The sequence below is a fragment of the Nerophis ophidion genome, linkage group LG28 (assembly GCF_033978795.1).
Source record: "Nerophis ophidion isolate RoL-2023_Sa linkage group LG28, RoL_Noph_v1.0, whole genome shotgun sequence".
NCBI classification, from domain to species: Eukaryota; Metazoa; Chordata; class Actinopteri; order Syngnathiformes; family Syngnathidae; genus Nerophis; species Nerophis ophidion.
Genome location: NC_084638.1, coordinates 12,828,154 through 12,855,778, shown reverse-complemented (window position 1 = coordinate 12,855,778; position 27,625 = coordinate 12,828,154). Strand labels below are relative to the sequence as shown.

The 27,625-nt window shown below is 37.6% G+C and overlaps 2 protein-coding genes across 3 annotated transcripts in view; both read right to left on the bottom strand.

Moving 5' to 3' along the window:
* The window catches only part of LOC133545570 (gastrula zinc finger protein XlCGF26.1-like), a 384,938-nt gene that overhangs the window by 230,813 nt on the left and 126,500 nt on the right, over nt 1-27,625 (bottom strand). The window lies entirely within an intron of this gene.
* On the bottom strand, nt 1,445-6,595 carry LOC133545591 (oocyte zinc finger protein XlCOF8.4-like). 2 transcript variants are annotated; one of them, XM_061891327.1, is made up of 3 exons: nt 6,510-6,595; nt 4,031-4,104; nt 1,445-2,541 (listed from the first exon to the last, which is right to left on the bottom strand). In XM_061891327.1, the coding sequence occupies exons 1-3, from the start codon at nt 6,559-6,561 to the stop codon at nt 1,498-1,500; spliced, it is 1,170 nt and encodes a 389-aa protein (XP_061747311.1). In that variant the 5' UTR covers nt 6,562-6,595; the 3' UTR covers nt 1,445-1,497. The 2 variants fall into 2 exon arrangements, with proteins under 2 accessions (XP_061747311.1, XP_061747309.1); XM_061891325.1 differs by having other exon boundaries at nt 6,069-6,589.

Sequence of the window (27,625 nt, the reverse complement as noted above, 5' to 3'; positions counted from 1 at the left end):
TTTCCACAATTTTTTCACCGAAAACTGCCAGTTGACATGTAGTCGAGATCCATGTTCGCTTGACCGCTCTGTTCCATAGTAAACCTTCACCTTCGGGAATTTTAAACAAGGAAACACCGGCTGTGTTTGTGATGCTAAAGGCAGCTGCAGTACACCGCTTCCCACCACCATCTTTCTACTTTGAGTTCTCCATTATTAATTGAACAAATTGCAAAAGATTCAGCAACACAGATGTCCAGAATACTGTGTAATTATGCGATTAAAGCAGACTACTTATAGCTTGGATCAGGCTGGAAAAAAATGTCCGCTACAACCCGGGACTTCACGCGCATGCGACATCATAGGCGTCATCATGCCGCGACGTTTTCAACAGGATACCTCGAGCAAAATTTAAAATTGCAATTTAGTAAACTAAACCAGCCGTATTGGCATGTGTTGCAATGTTAAGATTTCATCATTGATATATAAACTATCAGACTGCGTGGTCGGTAGTAGTTGGTTTCAGTAGGCCTTTAATCAGTGGCGGCTGGTGAATTTTGTTTTAAGTGGGGCTGAAAGTTTATAAACCAAATACCTGTAGGGGCGTCATCCTCCCCCAGAAGATTTGTTTGTGATTTTCACATACAAATATTGAAGATATTTGCTCCTTCTCAACGCTGTGGTAATATTCTTTTCACAAAATACAACCAATAGTATGTTAATGTTAAATCTTACTTGTGAAAAGTAATCCCCCGATTCCTATTTTCCACGGTCTGCTCATTTGAACAGGAAAATGCTGAACTGTCAGTTTAAGCTGCTCACCAGTTCCTCATCACCACTTCAAGATGGTGGCCAAATTGCTCGCGTCACAGCAGCCAATGCTGGGTCTACTTATAAGATGTCTATGGTTATAACGTCATTGCAAACATTACAATTTGCAATTACAAAAGAGTAGTAAAGATCATTAATAAAATGGATTATATAGAGCCAACAAATGATTCATAAAGTCACACATTTTTAAATCGTATAAAAGACAACTGTTCAAATGATGTATAAAGTAAATAATAATATGCTTCCTGAAGTGGTCCAGAAGATGTTTCAGATGTGAACCAGTACATATGTATATCGTATAAAGGTGCTAATCTATGGGATCATTAACAATTAGAAATAAAAATATATAATACTTCAATTTTTCAAACACCTAAAAAAACAGAATATAATAAGTTTAAAATTGTCTGAAGGATAAATATACACATAAAATATTTACTGTATGTAGTAAAATATGCCTTGTGCTGTTTACTCTCACCTTTTCAAATTGTTCTGTTCCAATTTTAACAAAAGTACACAATGTTGCATATTAATGCATGCACTTGACTGACAAAAAAAAAACTGTTTATAAATGTAGAAGCATATTAAAAAGATTGTTACACAAACAACAATGTCACACATGTTATATGTGCTGATGTTGTTAGAAAGTCAAAATTTAAGTCTTGACAGTTTATTTAAAATCCTGCAGTTTCATTTGCTGCTGCTGTTCTCACCAGCACACTTGTGTTTCTTACACTGGTACTTAGAAGAGAATCTTTCACCACACACACTGCAACTCAACACTTTCTCTCCTGGGTGTGTTCCCATGTGTCTTACAAAGTTTGATCGGTCACAAAAGCTTCTGTTGCAGATTGAACATGTGAATGGTTTCTCACCAGTGTGCGTTCTCTTGTGCACTTTCAAACTCTGACTTTCTCTAAAACCTTTACCACAGATAGAACAGATAAAAGGTTTTTCACCAGTGTGTATTCTCATGTGTACTTTCAAATTGCGACTTTCTACAAACCTTTTACTACAGATTAAACATAGAAACGATTTTTCTCCAGTGTGTGACATTGTGTGTTTTTTTAAACTCTGACTCTGTGTAAAACCCCCTACCATGTATTGAACAGATAAAGGGTTTTCTCCAGTGTGTGTTCTCATGTGTAGTTTCAAATAGCGATTTTCTACAAAACCTTTACTACAGATTGAACATATAAAAGGTTTTTCTCCAGTGTGTGTTCTCATGTGTGTTTTCAGATGACAATTGTATTTAAAGGTTTTGTCACAGTGAGAACATGTCAAGTGAGTGTTGTCAGTGTGACATGTCTTATCATCTTTAGAGTCTTCATCATCAGTGTCAGGAGAGTGTGACGTTGTGTCCTCACTATCTGATAGTGGAGCTAAGAGCTTGTCTACTTGTGATCCTCCACAGTGGTCTCCATCAGCTTCTGTTGTCATGTGTTGTGTTGAGCTGCTGCTTGGAGGCTCCACTTCTCTCTCCTCCTCACTTTCACCTTTGACCTCATCATCTTCACTCTTCACAGGGACACCAGTCACTGGGAACTCCTCCAACCATTTAGGCTGACTGATGCGGTGTTCTTCCTCTTCCTCTTTAATGTGTGGAGGCTCTTGGTCTTCCTCTTCCTCTTTAAAGTAGGGGTTCAGTGGGTCCTCCTTTTCCTCTTTAAAGTAGGGGTTCAGTGGGTCCTCCTTTTCCTCTGCATTGCTAGGAGTCAGCAGGTTATCTTGTTCCTTAAAGGGGAACATTATCACAATTTCAGAAGGGTTAAAACCAATAAAAATCAGTTCCCAGTGGCTGAATTTATTTTTCTAAGTTTTTTTCAAAATTTTACCCATCATAGAATACCCCGAAAAAAGGCTTTAAAGTGCCTGATTTTCGCTGTCTGTGAAGCCACCGTCCATTTTCCTGTGACGTCATCCAGTGATATACATGTTTTGGATACCACAGCAAGATATAGCGACATTAGCTCGGATTCAGACTCGGATTTCAGCGGCTTAAGCGATTCAATAGATTATGCATGTATTGAAACGGATGGTTGGAGTATGGAGGCAGATAGCGAAAACCAAATTGAAGAAGAAACTGAAGCTATTGAGTGAATAGCTGTTGAGCGAATAGCTATTGACGCTATTCAGCGATCGCCTTCGATTGAGTGTCGTAGGATGTCCATACATCTCTGTGCCATGTCTGCCTTAGCTTCGCCGGTAAAATGTGCGGACCAAACGAGGGACTTTCGCATCTTGTGACACTGGAGCAACTTAAATCCGTCGATTGGTAAGTGTTTGTTTGGCATTAAATGTGGGTGGAGGGAAACGCTGGATGCAAATATAGCTACAAATGTACATACAGCTAGCCTAAATAGCATGTTAGCAATGATTAGCTGGCAGTCATGCCGCGACCAAATATGTCTGATAAGCACATAAGTCAAAAACATCAACAAAACTCACCTTTGTGATTTCGTTGACTTTATCGTTGGATATGCATCTGCAGGATATCCATACATCTCTGTGCCATGTCTGCCTTAGCATCGGCGGTAAAATGTGCAGACCAAACGAGGGACTTTCGCATCTTGTGACACTGGAGCAACTTAAATCTGTCGATTGGTAAGTGTTTGTTTGGCATTAAATGTGGGAGGAGAGAAAGGCTGGATGCTAATATAGCTACAAATGTACATACAGCTAGCATGAATAGCATGTTAGCATCGATTAGGATGCCGTGCTTATCAACTTGAATCCGTCCCTGATTGTGTTGTTACACCCTCCGACAACACACCGACGAGACATGATGTCTCCAAGGTACGGAAAACAGTCGAAAAAACGGAAAATAACAGAGCTGATTTGACTTGGTGTTTATGATGTGTTTGAGAAAATGGCGGATTCACTACCTAGGTGACGTCACACTCTGAGAGCAAATAATAGAACGCCGTTTAATTCGCCAAAATTCACCCATTTAGAGTTCGGAAACCGGTTAAAAAATACATGGTCTTTTTTCTGCAACATCAAGCTATATATTGACACTTACATAGGTCTGGTGATAATGTTCCCCTTTAAAGTGCGGGGTCAGTGGGTCCTCCTCTTCATTTTTGATGTGTAATATCAGTGGGTCCGCCGCTTGACCTTTAATGTGAAGGGTCAGTTTAACACTATGTGTCTCGTGTTCCTCTTTAATGTGGGGGGGGCATGGCTTTTCCCCTCCCTCTTTAATGTGATGGGAATGTGGTACCTCTTCTTCCTCTTTAATGTGGTGGGACTGTGGCTCTTCTTCCTGCTCATGAGAAAGATGTCCTTCAGCGAGGTCTGCGGGACAGGAGAAAACAAACATTCTTTAGAAAAGTCCAGCTTTGCTCCGTCTCATGAGACATTGTCCTGCACCAACATATGATTTCACAATCTCATCAGTTTCCCCTCACAGCAGTCAGGGTACTTCCAGCTGACACATGAAGAAAATCTTCAGGGGAATGCCTTCCCGGGCCAACATCCAATCCACCTTATTCATATTCAAACATTCTTAAATTCATTCATGCAATCCATACTAGTGTGCTGATCTCCCTCTGAATAAGTCATACTTGCATGGCAGCTCCCTCCATCAGTGTGTGAATGTGTGTGTGAATGGGTAAATGTGGAAGTAGTGTCAAAGCGCTTTGAGTACCTTGAAGGTAGAAAAGCGCTATACAAGTACAACCCATTTATACACACACAGGAAATAATGTACCACATGTCAGCCTCCACGCAGTAGTACTAGTGATGAGCTCCCCCTGCTGGTGGATAATAATTACAGTGATTTTCATATTCATCTTTAGAGACATGTCTGCTCTTAAAAAAAAACATGAGCACAGTGAGCATGTTGGCCAAAAACGATTATATCTGTTTTGCTTTCATTTAGATAGTGTCGCCACAGTTAAACTGGGAATAAGTAATCAGATTACTGACTACTCCTTCAAAAGATAACTCGTTTACCTTATTAATAATAGTATTAATGGATTAGATTAATTTAATTGTGTTAGTGAGAACTGAAAAGACATCATTCATGCAGTCCACAATGTGGTAAGCTACATTTACTAATAATAATAATAGTAATGATAAAAATAATTAGTAGATGAAGCAATTCCTGAGGGAATTGCGTGTGAATGCTTCAATGCTGAAGTTGAACTGAAAGCTTGACAGAATGTAGTATGAATGTAAGAATATTTTGAATGTTGGCATGGTTTGAATGTGGAAGAGTTGGAATTTCCATCAAAAAATGGAATTTGGTTTGGAACTTGGGAAAGTGTTAGTTTGAATGTCCAGGATGAGTGGAATGTGTTGATGTTGAAATGGTTTGAATGGGTTGGAAAATGTGGGGATTGTGCAATTTGGAAAAATATCACTCCAGTGGGTGTACGGATGTGTCGAAGGTATGTAGACACAGAAAACTCCCTCACAAGCATGTTTGTGTGATTGACATTAGTCAATCAAACAAATGGTCATTGAAAATGAAGGCAATAACTTTGCAGTCATGGATACACCATCTGTGTGTTTACTTTCTCCGGCTGCGGCTCTCAAATGCATACAAAACGTCTTCTAAGGTTTGGTAGGAAAGTGTAAAAAAGCACCCTGAAAAATTCCATAAAACCTATAACTATTATCTTTTTTTTAATTGAATCCGAATTAAAAATGTATCCTCCAGTTTGTGGCTATTATTTCCAGAGGATATGCATTTTTACAGCAAGTTTTAAAGAGATAGCATTTAAAAAACGACTTCTGGGTAGACTATTTTGATCAACTAATTCTTATTTGGAGGGCTTAGTGAGCAGAATAAAGGCATTGACTCCATTGTTCGAATTTCGTTTATTTATGACTTAGAACACATAAAATTAAAAATATGTTACTGTCTTACTTAAGGATTGTGAATGATAAGCAAAATAAATGAAAAAATCAGACCCCCTTTGATAATTTTTCTACATTCTGTAAACAGTGTGAAAATATATACATGTTGGGAAAATGCAAATTTCATCAAAAATGGATGGCTGGGAAACTTTTTAAAACCTGGTTAAATATTGTTGGCAGTAAACCCAGAGAGGCATGTGTATGTTGTAAAATCATGATAGAATTAGCTTTATTATTTGGGATTAGGGGGCCCCAACATGGGACCTGCCCCCGGCCCAGCTCTGATTTGTTCCACCACTGGTCATTGTGATTTTATTACATATTCAAAATATATGTTTCCTGTCAATTATCAGATATAAAGTTAGTAAACATGTAAGAGTAAGATGTAAACGAACCTGTTCCGTGTAACACAACTTCATGTTGCTTGAAAACAGCGTCCAGTAGTTGATTGTTTTCCTCCTTTGTTCTAGAAAGTTCCGCCTCGTATTCTGCTATCGTTCTTTCCAACACTACAAATATTTCTTCAACGGCAGCAGTTAGTCGCTGATCCACCAACGCTCTCAACAGTTGTAATGTAGACATTTTCACACAATCACAAGACTTTACTCTCACACTTGATCTTTACTTAGCGATGTGTTGATAACTTATGTGTCTTCTGTTAGCAGCTAACAAGCTAAGCTAACGAGCGAGCTAAGCTAGCTGACAAGCAAAGATAGCACGAGAAGTGGCACAGTGCTTCTAGCGCATCGAGACGAATATATCCTTGGATAAAACATCAAATGTGTATTTTATACGACGTAAATATTTCAAACTGGAGAAAAAATAATAAGACTGACTTATTAGCGTCCTGCTCAAGTCTCCTTCTTCCTCCTCCTTCTTCTTCTTCATTTGTTTTTATGGCGGTTGGCAAGCAACCTTCTGGTGTGCATTACCGCCACCTACTGGATGGATACCTATTATATATTCTTTTATTTAACCCAGTACAGTGTTGTTGTTTTTTTAATGTGTATATTGCTTTATATCCTATGTGTTCTGAATTCAATCCTAATATATCTTCCACTGCTAACCTAATATTTTCTTTCGCCAACCTACTTTCCAGTATTTCTCTTTCTCTATTGTATTTACTACAATTTGGCCAACATTTTTTATCTGATGGCAAAAATCACACAGTCCTGTAGTATGTTTCCCTATCAATTTTAGTGAACTATTTAGATATGTATGTCCTAATCTCATTCTAGTAATAATGCCTTCTTCCTTCCTATTTCTACCCCATCATCTCATGACACCTACTCTCCTCTGGACTTTGTAATACTCTCTACTTTTTGTTTCCTCATTCCAATTATCCTGCCACTTTTCATTGTGTTCTATCTTAATTATGTTCTTCACTTCTTCTTTACTGTGCTTAATCTCCATGTTTACTTCTGTTTTAGGGGTTGCTTGTTTTGCTATCTATCAGCTAACTCATTTTCCTCAACTCCTACATGAGCAGGAACCCAGAGAAATGTTACCACACCTCCCGCTTTATTTATCCTGTAGATTGTCTGAACTATGTCATAAACTATATCTTGTCTTGTTTCAGATGCTCTGTTTTCTATGCTCATCAAAGCACTGCTGGAGTCCGAGCACACAACTACTTTCCTTGCTTTGTTTTGTTCTATCCAGTTAACTGCCATACGTATAAATTGCTGCCAATTCCCCCATAAAACAGATAGTTTATCACTGATTATTTTATTTATTACTATGTTTCCTTGTGGGATAACTGCAGCAGCTCCTACCTTACTATTTATATTGTTTAATGCATCTATATATATTATGAAGTTGTCTAAAAATGTTTCCTCAATCCATTGTTCTATCTGGTAACTATTTAACTTTCTATTCTTTAGTAATTGCATGTTTACCTTTGGGTTGTCATAGATCCACGGTGGTATTGCAGGCATTGGTGCTGTAGGGCTAACTTTAATATTCAATCCAATCCAATCCACTTTATTTATATAGCACATTTAAACAACAATAACGTTTCCAAAGTGTTGCACAGCCATGTTAAAAACAATATTATGCTCCACCAATGACCGAATAAAAGTAAAAATGAATAAAAATAAAAACAATAAAAACAATAAAAACAATATAAAAACAAATATGATTAAAAACTATTTTAAAGGGTAAAATCAATTAAAACAGTAAAATAGAAATCGAAGTGTATAAAAAACACAGAGGACAACAGAGGACAGAGGACCACACAACTCACGTAGTGTTAAAAGCCAAAGAATAAAAGTGGGTCTTAAGACGAGACTTAAAACACTCCACTGTGGAAGCAGTTTGAACATGGAGCGGCAGAGTGTTCCAGAGCTTAGGGCCGACCACAGAGAAGGGCCTGTCTCCACTGGTCTTAAGTCTGGTCTTGGGCACCACGAGCTGGAGCTGGCTCTCGGACCTCAGAGCGCGCGCAGGAATGTAAATTTGAATGAGGTCCGAGATATATTGAGGTGCCAGTCCATGTAAAGATTTAAAAACAAACAGCAATGTTTTAAAATCAATTCTAAAATGAACAGGGAGCCAGTGCAAACTCTGAAGAATTGGGGTTATATAGTGGCGTTTCCTGGCCCCTGTTAAAAGTCGTGCTGCCGCGTTCTGGACTAACTGCAACCGGGAGAGAGCTTTTTGAATAATGCCAGCATAAAGTGCATTGCAGTAGTCCAGGCGACTTGTAATAAAAGCATGCACGACTTGTTCAAAAAGGTTAAAAGATAAAAACGGTTGAACCTTTACTAAAAGACGAAGGTGATAAAAACACGATTTTAAAACGCCATTGACTTGTTCGTCTAGTTAAAAATCGCTGTCTATATTGTTAATTTGAGCTTTTTTACATATGTCTTGTATTATCCATGTCACACCTGGGTGAAATATTGTCTGGGTTTGTCTGGTTTCATGTTGTCTTGTTATTTCCTGTTTTATTTTGAAAGGTTAACTCTCCCTCTCGTTTCAGGTCACTTGCTCTTCCTCCTGTTTCACTGGTCCGTCTCTCCTGATTGCCTGATTGTGCCCACCTGTCACCCTCCCTCATGCGTATAAATGTCTGGTCCTCCTCTCGTCTTGTCCCAGAGTATATTGTCTCACTACGTGCCTCCAGCCTTGTCCGCAGCCTTTAATCACGTTTGCTAAGTATTGCCTTGCCATATTTATATATTTCTTTGTTTCCTCTGAGAAGGAGTGATTTTGTTAAAATTTTTGGTCAAGAATTTTGTGTTTAATTTCAGTGCTTTGCCTTCCTTTTTTCCCCTCCTCTTGAAGCGCTTTACTTTGTAGTTATCTCAGCTTTTTATAGCGTAATTTCTGTTTGAAGTTTCTTGTCTCCTCTGCGTGAGTGATTTACTTTTTTTTAGCTAATCATAGATTGTTGTTCTTTACGTTATCAGATTTGTGTGTATTTTTGCTATTGCCTTTTTCCTCCCTATGGAGTGATTTTCTGTTTGTATCAATTGACGGTTATTTGTTTACTAAAAAGTACCAATTAACAGTTATATTACTCTGCAAATGGTTATAAATGACACATTTTTCTTTTTTTCTGTCCCCAAAACTCAACACTGAAGTGGAATCTGTGGAACATGATCATCATCAATTTTATTTTATTTTTTCTAAAGTCACACAAATCATTGTAATGTATGCAATACCTGGAGATGTCAATAGGTTTAAAAACTTCAAAATCATCCTAAATATTGAACTTTTTCACAAACAGAATGAATATTACATGCATTGCGTTTTGAGTTAAAACTTAAAAACTAAACAAGTTAAACATTTAATGTGATTTTTTTTTTATTTGGATCGGGTTTTCTATGATCCTATAATTACACAGCCAGCAAAACAGGTACGCTATGCACTATTGACTTCTCAATGGCAAGCCACAGCTTATGGGGAGCACAGTGAACATTCATGGAAGGCATACACTCGGCCGTAAGGAAAATAAACTGCCTTTCATCGCTGATAGGATTGTAGAACAATTATTACGGCTCAAGCACCTGCCGCCGCACATACAGCTGTGCGCCTCTCTGAAAAGGATTTTGTTCATATTATTCTAATTACAGTATATTATCTTTTTTACTTCCTCACAATTTTTTCTTTATTATTTTTTCTTTACTGTATTTTCTGTGGAACAAAAGAAAAAAATAATACGTATAATAAAGTTTCCATTCTTCAAAAAGCAAAGGAGTTCATTTAAGAAAAAAAAAACGGAATAGAACACTTAAAATATTTTTTAGGATGTTGTTTTGCAATTGAAGACAACACCTGTTCGTTCTGTGATAGGGAAACAAAATAAACTGTTTATTTTATGAATGTATGCAAAGTAAATGTTCAATATTGGCTTTTGCCTGACACTCCGAAATTTGATTTATATTGTTTTGGGGACGTTAAAAAAAACAAAAACGTAACAAATATTTAAAACACAACAATGGGATTTTTTTTTTTTTAATCCACAAATGTAAATTTGTAAAAACAAAAACATCCTTCCACAAACATTTCAGCCATTTTCTTTCTCTTTCATATTGCATAAAGGTCTGGGAACATACATATAAAATAATCATGACATATTCATCATATTACAAAAGAGAGTAATAAAAATAATTAATTAAATGGACCCAACAAATGATTCATAAAGTCACACATTTTTCAAAACTTGTATAAAAGACGTTTCAAATGATGTAGTAAATGAAGTAAATAATATGCTTCCTGAAGTGGTCCAGAAGATGTTTCAAAGGTGAACCAGTACATGTATATTATAAATAGGGGCTAATCTATGGGATTATTAACTATTAGAAATACAAATATGTAATATTTCAATATTTCAAACTATCTAATCTATAAATGTAGAAGCATATTAAAAAGATTGTTACACAAACAACAATGTCAGACATGTTATATGTGCTGATGTTGTAGAAAGTCAAAACTAAAGTCTTGACAGTTTATTTCAAATCCTGCAGTTTCATTTGCTGCTGCTGTTCTCACCAGCACACTTGTGTTTCTTACACTGGTACTTAGAAGAGAATCTTTCACCACACACACTGCAACTCAACAATTTCTCTCCTGGGTGTCTTCTCATATGTGCAACAAAGTTTGATCGGTCACAAAAGCTTCTGTTGCAAATTGAACAGGAATGTGATTTTTCGCTAGTGTGTATTCTCTTGTGTCTTTTCACATTCTGACTTTGTGTAAAACTTTTACCACAGACTGAACAGGAAAAAGGTTTTTCACCAGTGTGTGTTTTCTTGTCTACTTTCAAATATTGACTTTCTGTAAAACCTTTACCACAGATTGAACAAGAAAAAGGTTTTTCTCCACTGTGTATTTTCATGTGTTTTTTCAAACTCTGACTTTGTGTAAAACCTTTACCACAGGTTAAACAGGAAAAACGTTTTTCACCAGTGTGTGTTCTCATGTGTACTTTCAAACTTTGACTGTGAGTAAAACCTTTACCACAGAGTGAACAATAAAAAGGTTTTTCACCAGTGTGTGTTCTCATGTGTACTTTCAAATTGCAAATTTCTAAAAAACCTTTACTACAGATTGAACAGGTAAAATGTTTTTCTCCAGTGTGTATACTCATGTGTCTTTTCAGATAACTATGGTATTTAAAGGTTTTTTCACAGTGAGAACATTTGAAGTGAGTGTTGTCAGTGTGACATGTCTTATCATCTTTAGAGTCTTCATCATCAGTGTCAGGAGAGTGTGACGTTGTGTCCTCACTATCTGATAGTGGAGCTAAGAGCTTGTCTGCTTGTGATCCTCCACAGTCGTCTCCATCAGCTTCTGTTGTCATGTGTTGTGTTGAGCTGCTGCTTGGAGGCTCCGCCTCTCTCTTCTCCTCACTTTCACCTCATCATCTTCACTCTTCACAGGGACACCAGTCACTGGGAATTCCACCAACCATGTAGGCTGACTGATGCGGTGTTCCTCCTCTTCCTTTTTAATGTGCGGTGGCTCTTGGTCCTCATCTTCCTCTTTAAAGTAGGGGGCCAGTGGGTTCTCTTCTTCCTTTTTGAAGTGAGGGGTCAGTGGGTCCTCCTGTTCATTTTTGATGTGCAAGATCAGTGGGTCCTCCGCTTGCCCTTTAATGTGAAGGGTCAGTTTAACACTATGGGTCTGTGATGTCTCATCTTCCTCTTTAAAGTGGGGGAGCTGTGGCTGCTCTCCTCTCTCTTTAATGTTTTGGGAATGTGGTACCTTTTGTTCCTCATGTATGTTGGGGCACTGGGGTTCCTGTTCATGAAGTAGAGGTTCTTCATCAATATCTGCGGAACAGGAGAAAACAAACATGTTTAAGAAAAGTCCAGCTTTTCTCAGTCGCATGAGACATTGTCCTGCACCAACATATGATCTCACAATCTCATCAGTTTCCCCTCACAGCAGTCAGGGTACTTCCAGCTGACACATGGAGAAGACCTTAAGGGGAATGCCTTCCCAGGCCAACGTCCAATCCACCTTATTCATATAAAAACATTTGAAAAGTCATTCCTGCAATCCTTAATGGTAGACACCATATGTGAAAGTGTTCTGTTCTCCCTCTGAATAAGTCATACACACACAGGAAATAATGTAGCACATGCCAGCCCCCACGCAGTAGTACTAGTGATGAGCTCCCCCTGCTGGTGGACAATAATTTGTGATTTTCACATTCATCTTTAGAGACATATCTGCTATAAAAAAAGCATGAGCACAGTCAACATGTTGACCAAAAAAAGATGACATCTGTTTTGCTTTCATTTAGATAGTGTCGCCACAGTTAAACTGGGAAGAAGTAATCAGATTACTGACTACTCCTTCAAAAGATAACTTGTTTACCTTATTATTAATAATGGATTAGATTAATTTAGTGCATTTCCAAGACACTCAAATTGCGTTACAGTGAGAACTGAGAAGGCATCATTCATGCAGTCCACGCATTCAATATGTAAGTTACATTTAATTATGATAATAATAATTGGATGAGGCAGGTGTTCAAGGAATTGCATGTGAATACCCCAATGCTGAAATTGAACTGAAATGCTGACAGAATGTAGTATGAATGTAAGAATAGTTTGAATGTTGGAATGGTTTAAATGTTGAAGAGTTAGAATTTCCAAGAAAACCGCAATTTGGTTTGGAACTTGGGAAATTGTTAGTTTGAATGTCCAGGATGAGTGGATTGTGTTGATGTTGGAATGGTTTGAATAGGTTGAAATATATGGGGATGGTGCAACTTGGAAAAATGTCACTGCGGTGGGTGTACGGATGTGTCGAAGGTAGGTAGACACAGAAAACTCCCCCACAAGCATGTTTGTGGGATTGACAGAAATATTTAAAGTCAATGTCCAGAGGTATTAAAACCGTCAATCAATCAAACAAACGGTCAATGAACTTTGCAGTCATGGACACACTGTGTGTTTATTTTCTCCGGCTGCGGCTCTTAAACTGCATACAAAAGGTCTTCTTTTGTTTGTTTGGTCCAAAAGCGTAAAAAAGTGCTGCCTCAATACGGTAAAAATAAAGCAGGTCTGGGGGCCCAAACGTTTCCATTCTTTTGTGACTGTAGGCGTGTAGTCCTTATGTGACATCATCACGTCACGTTCATGAGGAAGCCGAGCTTGTTTCATACACGATTCAACACGCATGAGCAGCTAACTTGGCTAACCTTAGCAGGTCTGGTGATGCACCGCACGCGACCTATTATTTGGGTTTAGGGGGGCATGTCATGAGGCCCACCCCCCCGGCCCTAGGATGGACTAACAGACAATTCTCACAAGACCACAACTCTTCTTCTCTGACCATCCCAAAGTAATAATCCAATCAATAATCACTGAACTCAGCAAAAAAATGAGCCATATTATTTCAACAATGACTTAGGGAGTCACAGAATCGGCTAATATAACAAAATATGCTGTTCACTGAAGAATATCAGGGAAACTGACATAAATGTAAGCGAAATGTTGTCATTGTGAGGAGAAGCAACATTTGTTATGGAAAATAATGTGTTCTGGACAACGCATTCATTCTCTAAACACGCAACTGTCCCGTCCTTGAGGCGGTCATTCGAAATAGTGGCTAAACTACGAAGCTAAAGCTAGCAAGGAAAATCCTTAAACCCACAACACATCTCTGCTTGTGTTGTTGTGAACGACATCATCCATGGAGGATTAATGTAGAAACAGTACAGGAGTCACAACTTGAGTCTCTCTCTCTCCTTTTTTTAAACAGCCTCAAGTCACCTCCACACGTCAAGCTGAGAACAGCAACACACTTCCCCCTTCACAATAATAGGTCTGACTGCGCTAACAAAATAAAGGTTTAGTAAAAAAAAAACACCTCACACAAGCATTATGAACTTATTTATGCATTTACACGATTATTTTGTTTTGACCCAAAGTACGGGTCAATATTGTCCGAAGATTTATTGCACAAATAAATGTGAGCGATTCTGCATTTAATTAACAAACTGGAAAGAAAATAACATTTGCCTTGGTACCCTTCTAACTTGCCTTGGTGCCCCAAAATATGAGCCCTCCTTTAAGGCAACACTTGTCTTGACCTCAAAAAGTAAAAATTTGAGGCCTGTCTATGATGTGCCTTTTTCCCATCCATCCATCCATGTTCTACCGCTTGTCCCTTTTGGACTCACAGGGGTGCGAAAGGCGGGGTACACCATGGAAAATTCCATAAAACTTTTACACTATTTATTTAAATTGAATCTAAATTAAAAATGTATCCTCCATTTTGTGGCTATTATGAGGCATTTTTACAGGATGTGTTAAAGAGATAGCGAATAAAAAATGACTTCTGGGTATATAACATTGATCAATTAATTCTTATTTAGGGGGCTTAGTGAGCGGAATAGAGGCGTTCCCATTGACTCCATTGATAATTTTAGAATAGTTAAGATTTTGCTGACGTTTCTTTAGAACTTAGAATGCATAAAAAAATTAAAAAAAAATATTTCATTGTCCAACATAAGGTTTGTTAATGATAGGCAAATTTAAAGAGAAAAAAATCAGATCTCCTTTGATATGTTTTATACATCCTGCGAATGGGTTGACTGCGATGAGGTGGCGACTTGTCCAGGGTGTACCCCGCCTTCCGCCCGATTGTAGCTGAGATAGGCGCCAGCGCCCCCCGCGACTCCGAAAGGGAATAAGCGGTAGAAAATGGATGGATGGATGGATGAATGGGTTGATGCTGTAGTGAAAGTCAGAAAATAAATGCATGTTTGGAAAATGCACATTTCAGCAAAAATGGCTGGCAAACGTTTTATAACCTGGTTAGAATTAGCTTTATTATTTGGGTTTAGGGGGGCATGTTATGAGGCCCGCCCCCGGCCAAGCTCTGACTTGTTCCACCACTGACAGTTTATTGTACAAATAAACTGCGATATGTAACTCATATTTAGTAGTTAAATTCGACAGAACACCGACAACCACGTGGTTGCAAGACCACGTTGCAAGTAGCAGACAGAATCCATCATCCTCACAAGACAACACAACTTCTTATACACAATATATTAAGCGTAGTGTTATTAATCAAATATAAAGTTAGTAAAGATGTGAGAGTAAGACGTAAACAAACCTGTTCTGCGTAACACAACTTGAGGCTCCTTGAAAACAGCGTCCAGTAGTTGATGTTGTCGCTCCTTCTCCTCTTTTGTTGGACAAAGTTCCTCCTCATACTTTGCTATCGTTCTTTCACACATTTTCACACAATCACAACACTGTACACTCACGATAGTTCCCTACTTAGCGATGTGTTGATAACGTCCGCGTCTCTTTGTTAGCAGCTAACAAGCTAAGCTAACTAGCAAGCTAAGCACATTAACAAGCAAAGATAGCACGAGAAGCAGCACAGTGCTTCAAACGCATCGAGACGACTTGATCCTTAAATAAAGAATCAAATATGTATTTGATACGCCGTAAATATTTCACACTGGAGAACAAATAATAAGACTGATTTATTAGCATCCTGCTAACGTCTTTCTCCGCCGATGTGCTTTCACGACAGTTAGCACACTTGACGTTACAAGGCAGTACTGCTCTGTTCTGCTGCTTTCCGTTTACCCCGGAAGCTGGTAATGACGTCACACCCGAGCGGACGAAAATTAAAACACAGACGTTATTAAGGGTCCTAGATAGGCACCGTCCGCAAACGACAATTCATTTGAACTGTATCACAGCTACATGTATGACGTTTGCATTAAAATCGCGTGAAAATCAGTCAAGTATTGAGAAAGTGATCCTGTCACGAGATGGAGATGTTGACCGGTGTAAAATGGCGGCCATCCGGCTCGTCAGGGCCAATAGACGGTAGCGGTCGACGCGGCATCTCTATATGAGATATTGCCTGCTGTCACAGTTATCCTGCCTTTCTTTTCCGTAATATTTATTTGAATAACAATGTGACATAAAAAGAGTGTATTGTTTTTCAAAAATAAATTCAAAGTATATCAAACAAACCTTTAATGATGGAGTTCAGTGGCGCCCCCGTGCGACATTCATTGCAATTGTAACAGAGGTCATTTATGATCTCAATAGCTTACTGTCTTACTACTCTTCTTATTTCAATGTCATTCTATTTTAATGTCATCTTATCTAATTTATTGCATTTACACATTATGTATTGTGGCTCTTTATTTTGCCAATTTTATTATTCTAAGTTTAGTAATGTTATTTCCTATTTCTTTTTATGGTCACTGAATGTCACATGTCACAGCAGACGTCCAGGCTGAGGCACGTGTGTGTAGTCAGTTTGCTGTCTTCCACGTCAGTGGTTCTCAGTGGTTCTCAACCTTTTTTCCCTGTGAACATTTTTTTTAATTCAAGTACCCCCTAATCAGAGCAAAGCATGTATTTTTTAAAAAATGAGATCAAGAAGTAAAATGCAGCACTATGTCATCAGTTTCTGATTTATTAAATTGTATAACAGTGCAAAATATTGCTCATTTGTAGTGGTATTTCTTAAACTATTTGGAAAAAAAGATATACAAAAAACTAAAAACTTGTTGAAAAATAAACAAGTGATTCAATTATAAATGAAGATTTCCACACATAGAAGTAATCATCAACTTAAAGTGCCCTCTTTGGGGATTGTAATAGAGATCCATCTGGATTCATGAACTTAATTCTAAATATTTCTCCACAAAAAAAGAAATCTTTAACATCAATATTTATGGAACATGTCCACAAAAATCCAGCTGTCAACACTGAATATTGCATTGTTATAAATTTTTTTCACAGTTTATGAACTTACATTCATATTATTTTTGTTGCTATTTTTAGAATATTTAAAAAAAATCTAACATACCCCTTGGCATACCTTCAAGTACCTCCAGGGGTGCGTGGCCCCCATTTGAGAACCACAGTTCCACATGACGCTAAGTTGTGCGCTCTGGCGCCCCGTCAACTAGCTTTTAGCTAACTTAATAGTAGGCTAGCTGTGTTGCGGTAGGCCTAAAAGAGACACATGTATTTTAAGTTTTTTTTTTGTTTTATTTCTGTGCAGGTTTAAAAATATATAGAGAAGGCTGATTGGAGACTCATAATGATTGTTTTCACCAGAATAAACTATGGTTGATCCGAAAGAAAGACTGGGTGTCGTCTTTTGGGGAAAAACACAACTCAAAGGAGTACTACATCGCTACACACACGATTGCACCATGCATAGACAAGCAACCAAACACAATTATAATTTTAACTCTGCGGTGTTCCACGCCATCACCTGCTGGGGTGGGAGGAGCATGGCCAGAGACAGAAGCAGACCCAACTAAGCAACCAAGAGAGCCGCCCACCAACTCTCTGCTGGTGTCCAGTCCACATGGACTCTATATATATATATGTATATATATATATATATATATATATATATATATATATATATATATATATATATATATATATATATATATATATATATATATATATATATATATACATATATATATAAATGGGTATGTCTGTCTGTCATTCTGTCGTACATTTTTTTGCTTTTACGTGAGGTTTTTTGTAGAATATAAATGATGAAAAAAACACTTAATTGAACGGTTTAAAAGAGGAGAAAACAGGAAAAAAAATTGAATTAAATATTGAAACATAGTTTATCTTCAATTTCGACTGTTTGAAATAAAATAGTAAAACATCGATTTATTTTCCATTTAAGGCTGCTGAACACATCTTTCAGGTTTGTGTACAGATCTGTGCGGTTTAATGAAGAATACCGTTTAAAAAAAAATGGTTTTGTTCGTAATCGTTTATTACGACATTGTTATTGAAATACAGATGACATAAAAGAACCATGGTAAGTAAGTGTGGCAAAACAAGTTGGCGGAGGAGACGTCGCCTGCGCGCATGCGTGGACCGATCGGGCGATAAAGCAAGATGGCGTCTGACGGAGAAGTCCTAAACGCGGGCATTATATTTCTGTATTCTTACATATATGTTGTTTAATAGAGTACACACGGTTAATAATTGTTTGTAGCCGGATACATTAGTCTGAGCGCACTTTGACACTTCTCCTGTTTGATAGCTTGGTAGCTTGCAGCTAGTTTAGCTGGCTAGTTAGCTTAGCTTGTTAGCTGCTAACAAAGAGACGCGGAAGTTATTTAAACATCGCTGAGCAGGGAACTAATGTGAGTGTAAAGTGTTGTGATTGTGTGAAAACGTGTGAAAGAAAGATGGCAAAGTATGAGGAGGAACTTTGGCCAACAAAAGAGAAGGAGCGACAACATCAACTACTGGATGTTTATTATAAGAAACATCATCAAGTTGTGTTACACAGAACAGGTTTGTTTACTTCTTACTCTCACATCTTTACTAACTTTATATTGATTATTAACACTATGCTTAAATGTATTGTATATAAGTAGTTTGGTTTTCTTGTTAGGATGATGTACATATGTACGTTTGCTACCTGTAACCGCGTGGTTGTCATTGTTCTGTCGAATTTAGCGACCCTTAAAAATGAGTTGCCTAACACAGTCCATTTGTAGAATTAACTCAAATCGATGCTTGTGCATAATTAGTAAAAAAAAAACGTATCATAAATAAAGATAAGCAGCAATAGAAATATACTTTAAAATGCTTCTACACATTCTATAAAAGGCACAGATAATCAATCAATCATTCAATGTTATTTAGCCCTAAATCACGAGTGTCTCAAAGGCCATTAAATACAATATCCAGAGGCATTAAAAATATTCATGCAATCGTAGGCCGGGACCGATATAAATGAAAATAAACCTAATAACTTAATTCTTGCCGTCTTCAATACATTGCTATGGCCGTCTGTTTCCTTCTTGGTCTGTGGATTTTAAACTGGACTAAGAGTTCTCACTTTGTGCATCGCTCTCAGCACCTGAGCATGTTAATTCCACAGAAGACTTACATGAACAAAGTGAGCCTCTTGTCACTCATTCACAATCTTTGTTTCCGCTACTTGAAATTCTCTTCCACACATTTTCCAGTGTACAGTAGTGTTAGTGACACTCACTTTAATGTCGGAGATGGAAATACTCATTTTAATACAACACTGTAATACAGGCCCCCATATAACTGGCCAGGATATGCCTGTTTTATTATTCTTTAATTTTAGACCTTTTAGAATTAGCATGTTTTCGTCCATTTGCGTGAAAGAGGTGAAATTAGGTCTGAAAACCTTTTGATAAGTTGACTTCATGTCTGTTAGGACTTTTCAAAGTGTAAAATACCATCCGCCTTAAACAGAATATTTTACTTTGAAAGTAAACTACATTATTTATTTTGTGTTTATGCATGATTTCTTGTCCCACATGAGCAGATTTTAGCTCAAATTATCCGCCTTGTTGTGTCGACCACTACATATAGAAGCCAGGCGGTGGAAACTGACACATTGACTTGAAAACAAAAACGGCATGAGTCTGTCGCCGTGGCGCCGCTGTTCCACATCCAGTGGAAATCCCAGGTTGCACATACAAACATTGCTTACACTGTAAACGACCTAATCTTTTCTCCAAGTTTATACATCAGTAACTGACATTAAAATCACAGGGGCGCTGGAGCCTATCCCAGCTGCACTCAGGCAGCAGGGAATTTATCGCAATGTAGATTTTAGGCCATATTGCCCACCCTTTGTAAAAAAGTGGTATTATTTTCCTGTGAATAATGTTATAAACAGCAGCGTGTTTGTTTTCAGGCCAATTCATATTAAAAAAAAAATTCAAGTTAATGTGAACTTACTAACTGAATTTGGACATTTTTCAAGCATGTTTGTCATTTTGTATCCTGCAGACGTCTGTGAAGAACAACTTCTGCTTGAAAAACAGGAATGTAGCTTCAGGATGGTGAAGGAGGATGCATCAAAGAGGAAGATGAGGCTCCACGGACCCTCTGGCATCTCCTTTTCCTCTTTGACACAGACCCTTTCCTGTAAAAAGGAAGAGGAAGACTCACAGACTTCCCACATTAAAGAGGAAGATGTGGAACACAACATCAGTCAGGAGGGAGAGCATCTTGAAGGACTGGTGGAATTCCCAGTGACTGGTGTTCTTGTGAAGAGTAAAGATGATGAGGTCAAAGGTGAAAGTGAGGAGAAGAGAGAGGCAGAGCCTCCAAGCAGCAGCTCAACACAACTCATGACAACAGAAGCTGATGGAGACCACTGTGGAGGATCACAAGCAGACAACCTCTTAGCTCCACTATCAGATAGTGAGGACACAACGTCACACTCTCCTGACACTGATGATGAAGACTCTAAAGATGATAAGACATGTCACACTGACAACACTCACTTCACATGTTCTCACTGTGACAAAACCTTTAAATACCATAGTCATCTGAAAAGACACATTATAATACACACTGGAGTCAAACCTTTTTCTTGTTCAATCTGTGGCTTATCTTTTACAAGGAAGGACAATATGAAAGAGCACACAAGAACACACAAAGGAGAAAAAACTTTTTCGTGTTCTGTGTGTGATTCAAGGTATGCACGAAGTCAATGTTTGAAATTACACCTGAAAAGACACACTGGGGAAAACCTTTTTGAATGCTCTGTGTGTAATTCAAGTTTTGTCCGAGGTGAAAGTTTGAAAACCCACATGAGAACACACACAGGAGAAAAACCTTTTTCTTGTTCAGTGTGTGGTGTATTTTTTACACAGAGTGGAAGTTTGAAAAGACACATGAGAACACACACTGGAGTTAAACCTTTTTCCTGTTCAGTGTGTGGAACAGGTTTTGTACACAAGAACAACTTGAAAACACACATGAGAATACACACTGGAGAAAAACCTTTTTCTTGTTCAATCTGTGGCTTATCTTTTACAAGAAAGGAACATATGAAAGAGCACACAAGAACACACACCTTTTTCGTGTTCTGTGTGTGATTCAAGGTATGCACGAAGTCAAGATTTGAAAAAACACCTAAAAAGGCACACTGGAGAAAACCTGTTTAAGTGTTCTGTGTGTAATTCAAGTTTTGTCCATGGTGAAAATTTGAAAAGACACATGAGATCACATACAGGTGAAAAACCTTTTTCTTGTTCAATCTGTGGCTTATCTTTTACAAGAAATGAAAATATGAAAGAGCACACAAGAACACACACGGGAGAAAAAATGTTTTCCTGTTGTGTGTGTGATTCAAGTTTTGCACGAAGTCAAAATTTGAAAAAACACATGAGAAGACACACTAAAGAAAAAGTGTTGAGTTGCAGTGTGTGTGATGAAAGATTCTCTCATGAGTACCAACTTAACAAACATAAGTGTGCTGTTGAGACCAGCAGCAGTAAAATAGAAGAGCTCCACAGACCTCCACCAGGCCAAATCTCCTAGTAGTAAAGAATCCGTTAAAATAAGTCTGAATCCAAATGATGATCAGGATCAACACCAAAATCTAATCACTTCTTTCTTATCCCATTTCTGACATGTCCTGAAAGTTTCATTAGCATCTGAATATACTTTTTGTTTGTTATGATTCCAACTAAATGACAATCACACAAACCCCAAATCACCTTTAGGTCTTTTTCAATGACTTCAATAGCAAACATATAGATATGTTTCTTAGTTACACATCCTAGAAAACAACATTCACACCACAGTTTATATTTATTGCTCATTCTTACTAATATGTGTAGTTGTGTACTAACACATCAATTTGTACTTCTGTAATATTTAAGAAGTGATTATGATGTTATGGTTCAGTGTGCCCCTTCACAGGCTTGCTGTCTCCAAAACAAGTGTCCACCAAGGTGGTGCCAGTGGTCCTACTTCTTGTACTTGTACGCTACACAGTATAATTAAGCACAGTTTTTTGTAAGATAGACATTTTTGTTTGTACTAGCAATTTGAAACCAGCGCTGTATCCTTTGCTTGTGACCTTGTAGAATAAAATGTGTTTTTTTATGAACAATAGTCTGATTCTTTGAAATGTTTAACAAAATACATGTCTATTTTGTTAATTGGTCAATTGGTTCACCTGTCTCTAATTGGCAATCTGGGCACACCTGTACCAAGTTGCCAGTCAGGTTTATTTTTTGCAAGCCATGCCCTTCCTTCAGTGCTGGATCATTACGGAAGTATTATTGTTGCACAATTATTTGCAATGGTTAATCTTAAATCTGTGCATTTGTACTCCAATTCACGTGATAGTGTACTAATGTGTGTTCCTGTATCTCAGTTTGTGTGTGTGTAATCGGAGCTGTGTATACATGTTTTAAGTTGTCTGTATTATGATTTGTCTGTGAAAAAAATCTGTCAGTATTTCCTCGATTGGCTGTCTTTGTACATGTGACTTTTGCTACGTTTCTGCTGTGAACGTGTGTGTGTGTGTGTGTGTGTGTGTGTGTGTGTGTGTGTGTGTGTGTGTGTGTGTGTGTGTGTGTGTGTGTGTGTGTGTGTGTGTGTGTGTGTGTGTGTGTGTGTGCGTGCGTGCGTGCGTGTGTAAAAAACTAATCAAATTTGTGTGATGCAGAAACCCTGATCGGCTGGCTGTTTACACATGACTTTTGCAACACTTCTGCTGTGTAAGTTATTTACTTGACTTAAACGCCTACTGAAATGAGATTTTCTTATTTAAACGGGGATAGCAGGTCCATTCTATGTGTCATACTTGATCATTTCGCAATATTGCCATATTTTTGCTGAAAGGATTTAGTAGAGAACATCGACGATAAAGTTTGCAACTTTTGGTCATTAATAAAAAAGCCTTGCGTTTACCGGAAGTAGCAGACGATGTGCGCGTGACGTCACGGGTTGTAGGGTTCCTCACATCCTCACATTGTTTATAATCATAGCCTCAAGCAGCAAGAGCTATTATGACCGTGAAAGCGACAATTTCCCCATTAGTTTGAGCGAGGGTGAAAGATTTGTGGATGAGGAAAGTTAGAGTGAAGGACAACAAAAAGAAAAAGCAACGGCTCCGGGCGGCGGCAGTGTGAGCGTTTCAGATGTAATTAGACACATTTACTAGGATAATTCTGGAAAATCCCTTATCCGCTTATTGTGTTAATAGTATTTTAGTGAGATTCTAAAGTCATACCTGAAATTTGGATGGCTGCGGTGAACGCCAGTGTCTCTGAGAGAAGCCAATGGAGGAGCCAAGATCACAGCTGCCTATTTGACAGCTACAGGAGGAGGTCCAGTAATCCACTGAAGTCTCCGGTAAGAGCCGACTTAATATCACAATTTTCCCATCCAAAAACTTGCTGGTTGACGTAGAGAAACATGTTTGCTTGACCGCTCTGTGTTAAAGCTTCACAACAAAGAAAGAAACACCAGCTGTGTCTCGGTTGCCAAAGGCAGCGGCAATCCACCGCTTTCCACCAACAGCATTCTTATTTGACGTCTCCATTATTGATTGAACAAATTGCAAAAGATTCAGCAACACAGATGTCCAAATTACTATGTAATTGTGCGATGAAAAGAGACGACTTTTGGACATAAGTGGTGCTGAGCTAATATGCCCGCTACAATCTGAGACGTGACAAACACATGTCATCATACGCGTCATCATTCCGCAATGTTTTCAACAAGAAACTCCGCGGGAAATTTAAAATTGTAATTTAGTAAACTAAACCGGCCATATTGGCATGTGTTGTAATGTTAATATTTCATCATTGATTTATAAACTATCAGACTGCATGATCGGTAGTAGTGGGTTTCAGTATGCCTTTAAGTATACTATATATGAATACATTTTATTTGTTTCAGTGTATTCTAATACATAACGTAATATTATTATTGAATAGTTTGATGTATTATAGAAACGAATATATTTAATTGCATTCGGTTTTAATATGCAACCAAACAGCATGTTGCCAATTATATTACACACTCTCCCACACTATGTATTTATTTTGGTATGAAAGCCTTCATTTAAATCTTGAATTAAAATATTTGGTATGATAAGTATGTGTCTGACGTTTAAATTCAAGCAAACAGACTGAAAATCTGTTGAAAATTAGGTAATTTTAATCATTGATAGACCTCTGTAGTGCAGTAAATATGCAGTAAATGCTTGAAAAGGCGGCCGTGATGACGCATCGTTGCTTTGACTCTTGTGCGCATGACACATCTCGCGAGAGCAAAGCAGTATTGTCTTGTAACGTCAAGTGAGGGAATTGTCATGAAAGCACATTGACATAGAAGGAAGTGTGCGGGACGCTAACAAGTCGGTCTTATTATTTGTTTTCCAGTTTTCAAATATGTATGTCATATAAAATATATATTGGATTCCTCATTTAAGGATACGATTGTCTCGATGCGCTTGAAGCACTGTGCCGTTTCCCGTGCTAGCTTAATTTGTTACTTAGCTTAGCTCGCTAGTTAGCTTAGCTTGTTAGCTGCTAACAGAAGACACAGAAGTTATCAACACATCGCTAAGTAGAGATCAGGTGTGAGAGTAAAGTGTTGTGATTGTGTGAAAATGTCTACATTACAAATGTTGAGAGCGTTGGTGGATCAGCGACTAACTGCTGCCGTTGAAGACTTATTTGTAGTGTTGGAAAGAAAGATTGCAGAATACGAGGCGGAACTCTCTAGGACAAAAGAGGAGAACAATCGACTACTGGACGCTGTTTTCACAAAACATCAAGTTGTGTTACACAGAACAGGTTTGTTGACTTCATCCTCTCACATCTTTACTAACCTATATTTGATTATTTACAAGAGCGTGACATTTTTAATATATAATATAATCACAATGGCCGCAAACATTAAAGTGTCTTGTTTGCAACTTGCTTAAGTAAAAACTAAAATAAATGACTTGTTACTATTGGTTGTTTTTTAGAACACACAGTATGTGTGTGTGTGTGTGTGTATGTGTATATATATATATATATATATATATATATATATATATATATATATATATATATACACACACACACACACACAGGTGGTCAAAAGTTTACATACACTTGTAAAGAACATAATGTCATGGCTGTCTTCAGTTTCCAATAATTTCTACAACTCTTATTTTTTTGTGATAGAGTGATTGGAGCACATACTTTTTGGTCACAAAAAACATTCATGAAGTTTGCTTCTTTTATGAATTTATTATGGGTCTACTGAAAATATGAGCAAATCTGCTGGGTCAAAAGTATACATACAGCAATGTTAACATTCGCTTACATGTCCCTTTGCAAATTTCACTGCAATAAGGCGTTTTTGGTAGCCATCCACAAGCTTCTGCTTGAGATTTTTGACCACTCCTCTCCACAAAATTGGTGCGGTTTAGCTAAATGTGTTGGTTTTCTGACATGGACTTGTTTCTTCAGCATTGTCCGCATGTTCCATGAATTGATTAACGTGGACCCCGACTTAAAAAAGTTGAAAAACTTATTTGGGTGTTACCATTTAGTGGTCAATTGTATGGAATATGTACTGTACTGTGCAATTTCCTTATAAAAGTTTCAATCAATCAAAATGGTTTAAGTCAGGACTTTGGGAAGGCCTTTCTAAAACCTTCATTCTAGCCTGATTCATCCATTCCTTTACCACTTTTGACGTGTGTTTGGGGTCATTGTCCTGTTGGAACACCCAACTGCGCCCAAGACATAATACTACCACCACCACGCTTGATGGTCTGTATGCTGTTCCTTGGTTTAAGCGCCTCATCTTTTCTCCTCCAAACATATTGCTGGGTATTGTGGCCAAACAGCTTAAATTGTGTTTAATCTGCCCACAGAATTTTCCTCCAGAAGGTCTTATCTTTGTCCATGCGATATCAGATGAACACAAAAATTGAGCTGTTTGGTCACAATACCTAGCAGTATGTTTGGAGGAAAAAAAAGGTGAGGCCTTTAATTCCAGGAACACCACGCCTAAGCATGGTGGTTATAGCATTATGTTCTGGGCCTGTTTTGCTGCCATTGCAACTGGGGCTTTACAGAGAGTAAATGGGACAATGAAAAAGTTCTTGAGGACAACCTAAAATCATCAGTACGGAGGATGGGTCTTGGGCACAGTTGGGTGTTCCAACATGGCAATGACCCCAAACACATGTCAAAAATGGTAAAGGAATGGCTAAATCAGGCTGGAATTAAGGTTTTAGAATGGCTTTCCCAAAGTCCTGAATTAAACGTGTGGACAATGCTGAAAAAACAAGTCCATGTAAGAAAACCAACACATTTAGCTGAACTGCGCCAATTTTGTCAAGAGGAGTGGTCAAAAATTCAACAAGAAGCTTGTGGATGGCTACCAAAAGTGCCTTTTCGCAGTGAAACTTGCCAAGGGACATGTAAGCAAATATTAACATTGCTGTATGTATACTTTTGACCCAGCAGATTTGCTCACATTTTTAGTAGACCCATAATAAATTAGTAAAAGAACCAAACTTCATGAATTTATTTGGGCCCAACAAGTATGTGCTCTGATCACTCTATCACAAAAAAAATAAGAGTTGTAGTAATGATTGGAAACTCAAGACAGCCACGACATTATAATCTTTACAACTTTTGACCACGCCTATGTGTGTCGTGTTTAAAAACAGGACAAAGTTTAAAAACAAAAAGAGCTTATCTCTATTGATTGATTGATTGAAACTTTTATTAGTAGATTGCACAGTACAGTACATATTCCATACAATTGACCACTATATGGTAACACCCCAAAAGTTTTTCATCTTGTTTAAGTCGAGGTCCACGTTAATCAATTCATGGTAGTAGTAACAGTAACTACAGTAACTTATTTACTTGTTTATTACGCTTTTAAAGTAGATACTGTGGATTGTTTTTAGTAGTTAAAATAGGTACAAAGAGGAACTTTTACTGTCATGAATGGGTGTGCAATCACCTTAAAATTATTAATTTATTCAACAATTAAGTGTGGGGAAACACTCACTTCTTACTTAGGCATATAGCATATTGATACCAAAACTTAAACATTGTAAAATACTTTTGCATGCTGTCTAAAATAAGCAACATTTTAAACTATCCAAGAGTATGTACATGTGAATCAAGTTTGTAATATTGTTGTTTTAGGAAAACATTAAATCCATGAAGATAATGAAAATAGTGAGTGAATGAATGACAAAGTACATAAAGCACATACGGTGTACATGCACATCCATGGTTTGCAGTCGTTAGAAGTAAAAGTAAAATTATATAATATATCATTGATGTGTACAAATGCACAAATGTGCATTGTGTACAAGTTTGTAAAACAAATCTTTAACAAGGAAAATGTGACATACAAATAAACTTTAAAAAGTATTTAAACACAGCTAAACACATGGCTAGTTTGATAAACCATTAGAATTATACTAACATAAATTAGGTTTTTGGGTATCATGATCATGACCTCAGTGTGAAAACACTTACAGTGTTGATTACTTTTAAAATACACTTTCATGTGCACATGAATATGTTGCTATAAGCGTTTGATGCTGTCTTGCGTTGACTGTTTTCTACCATAAGTAGAACACAGCCCCGAACTATAGCAGTAGTACAATTACATTGCAATCTATTTATTAT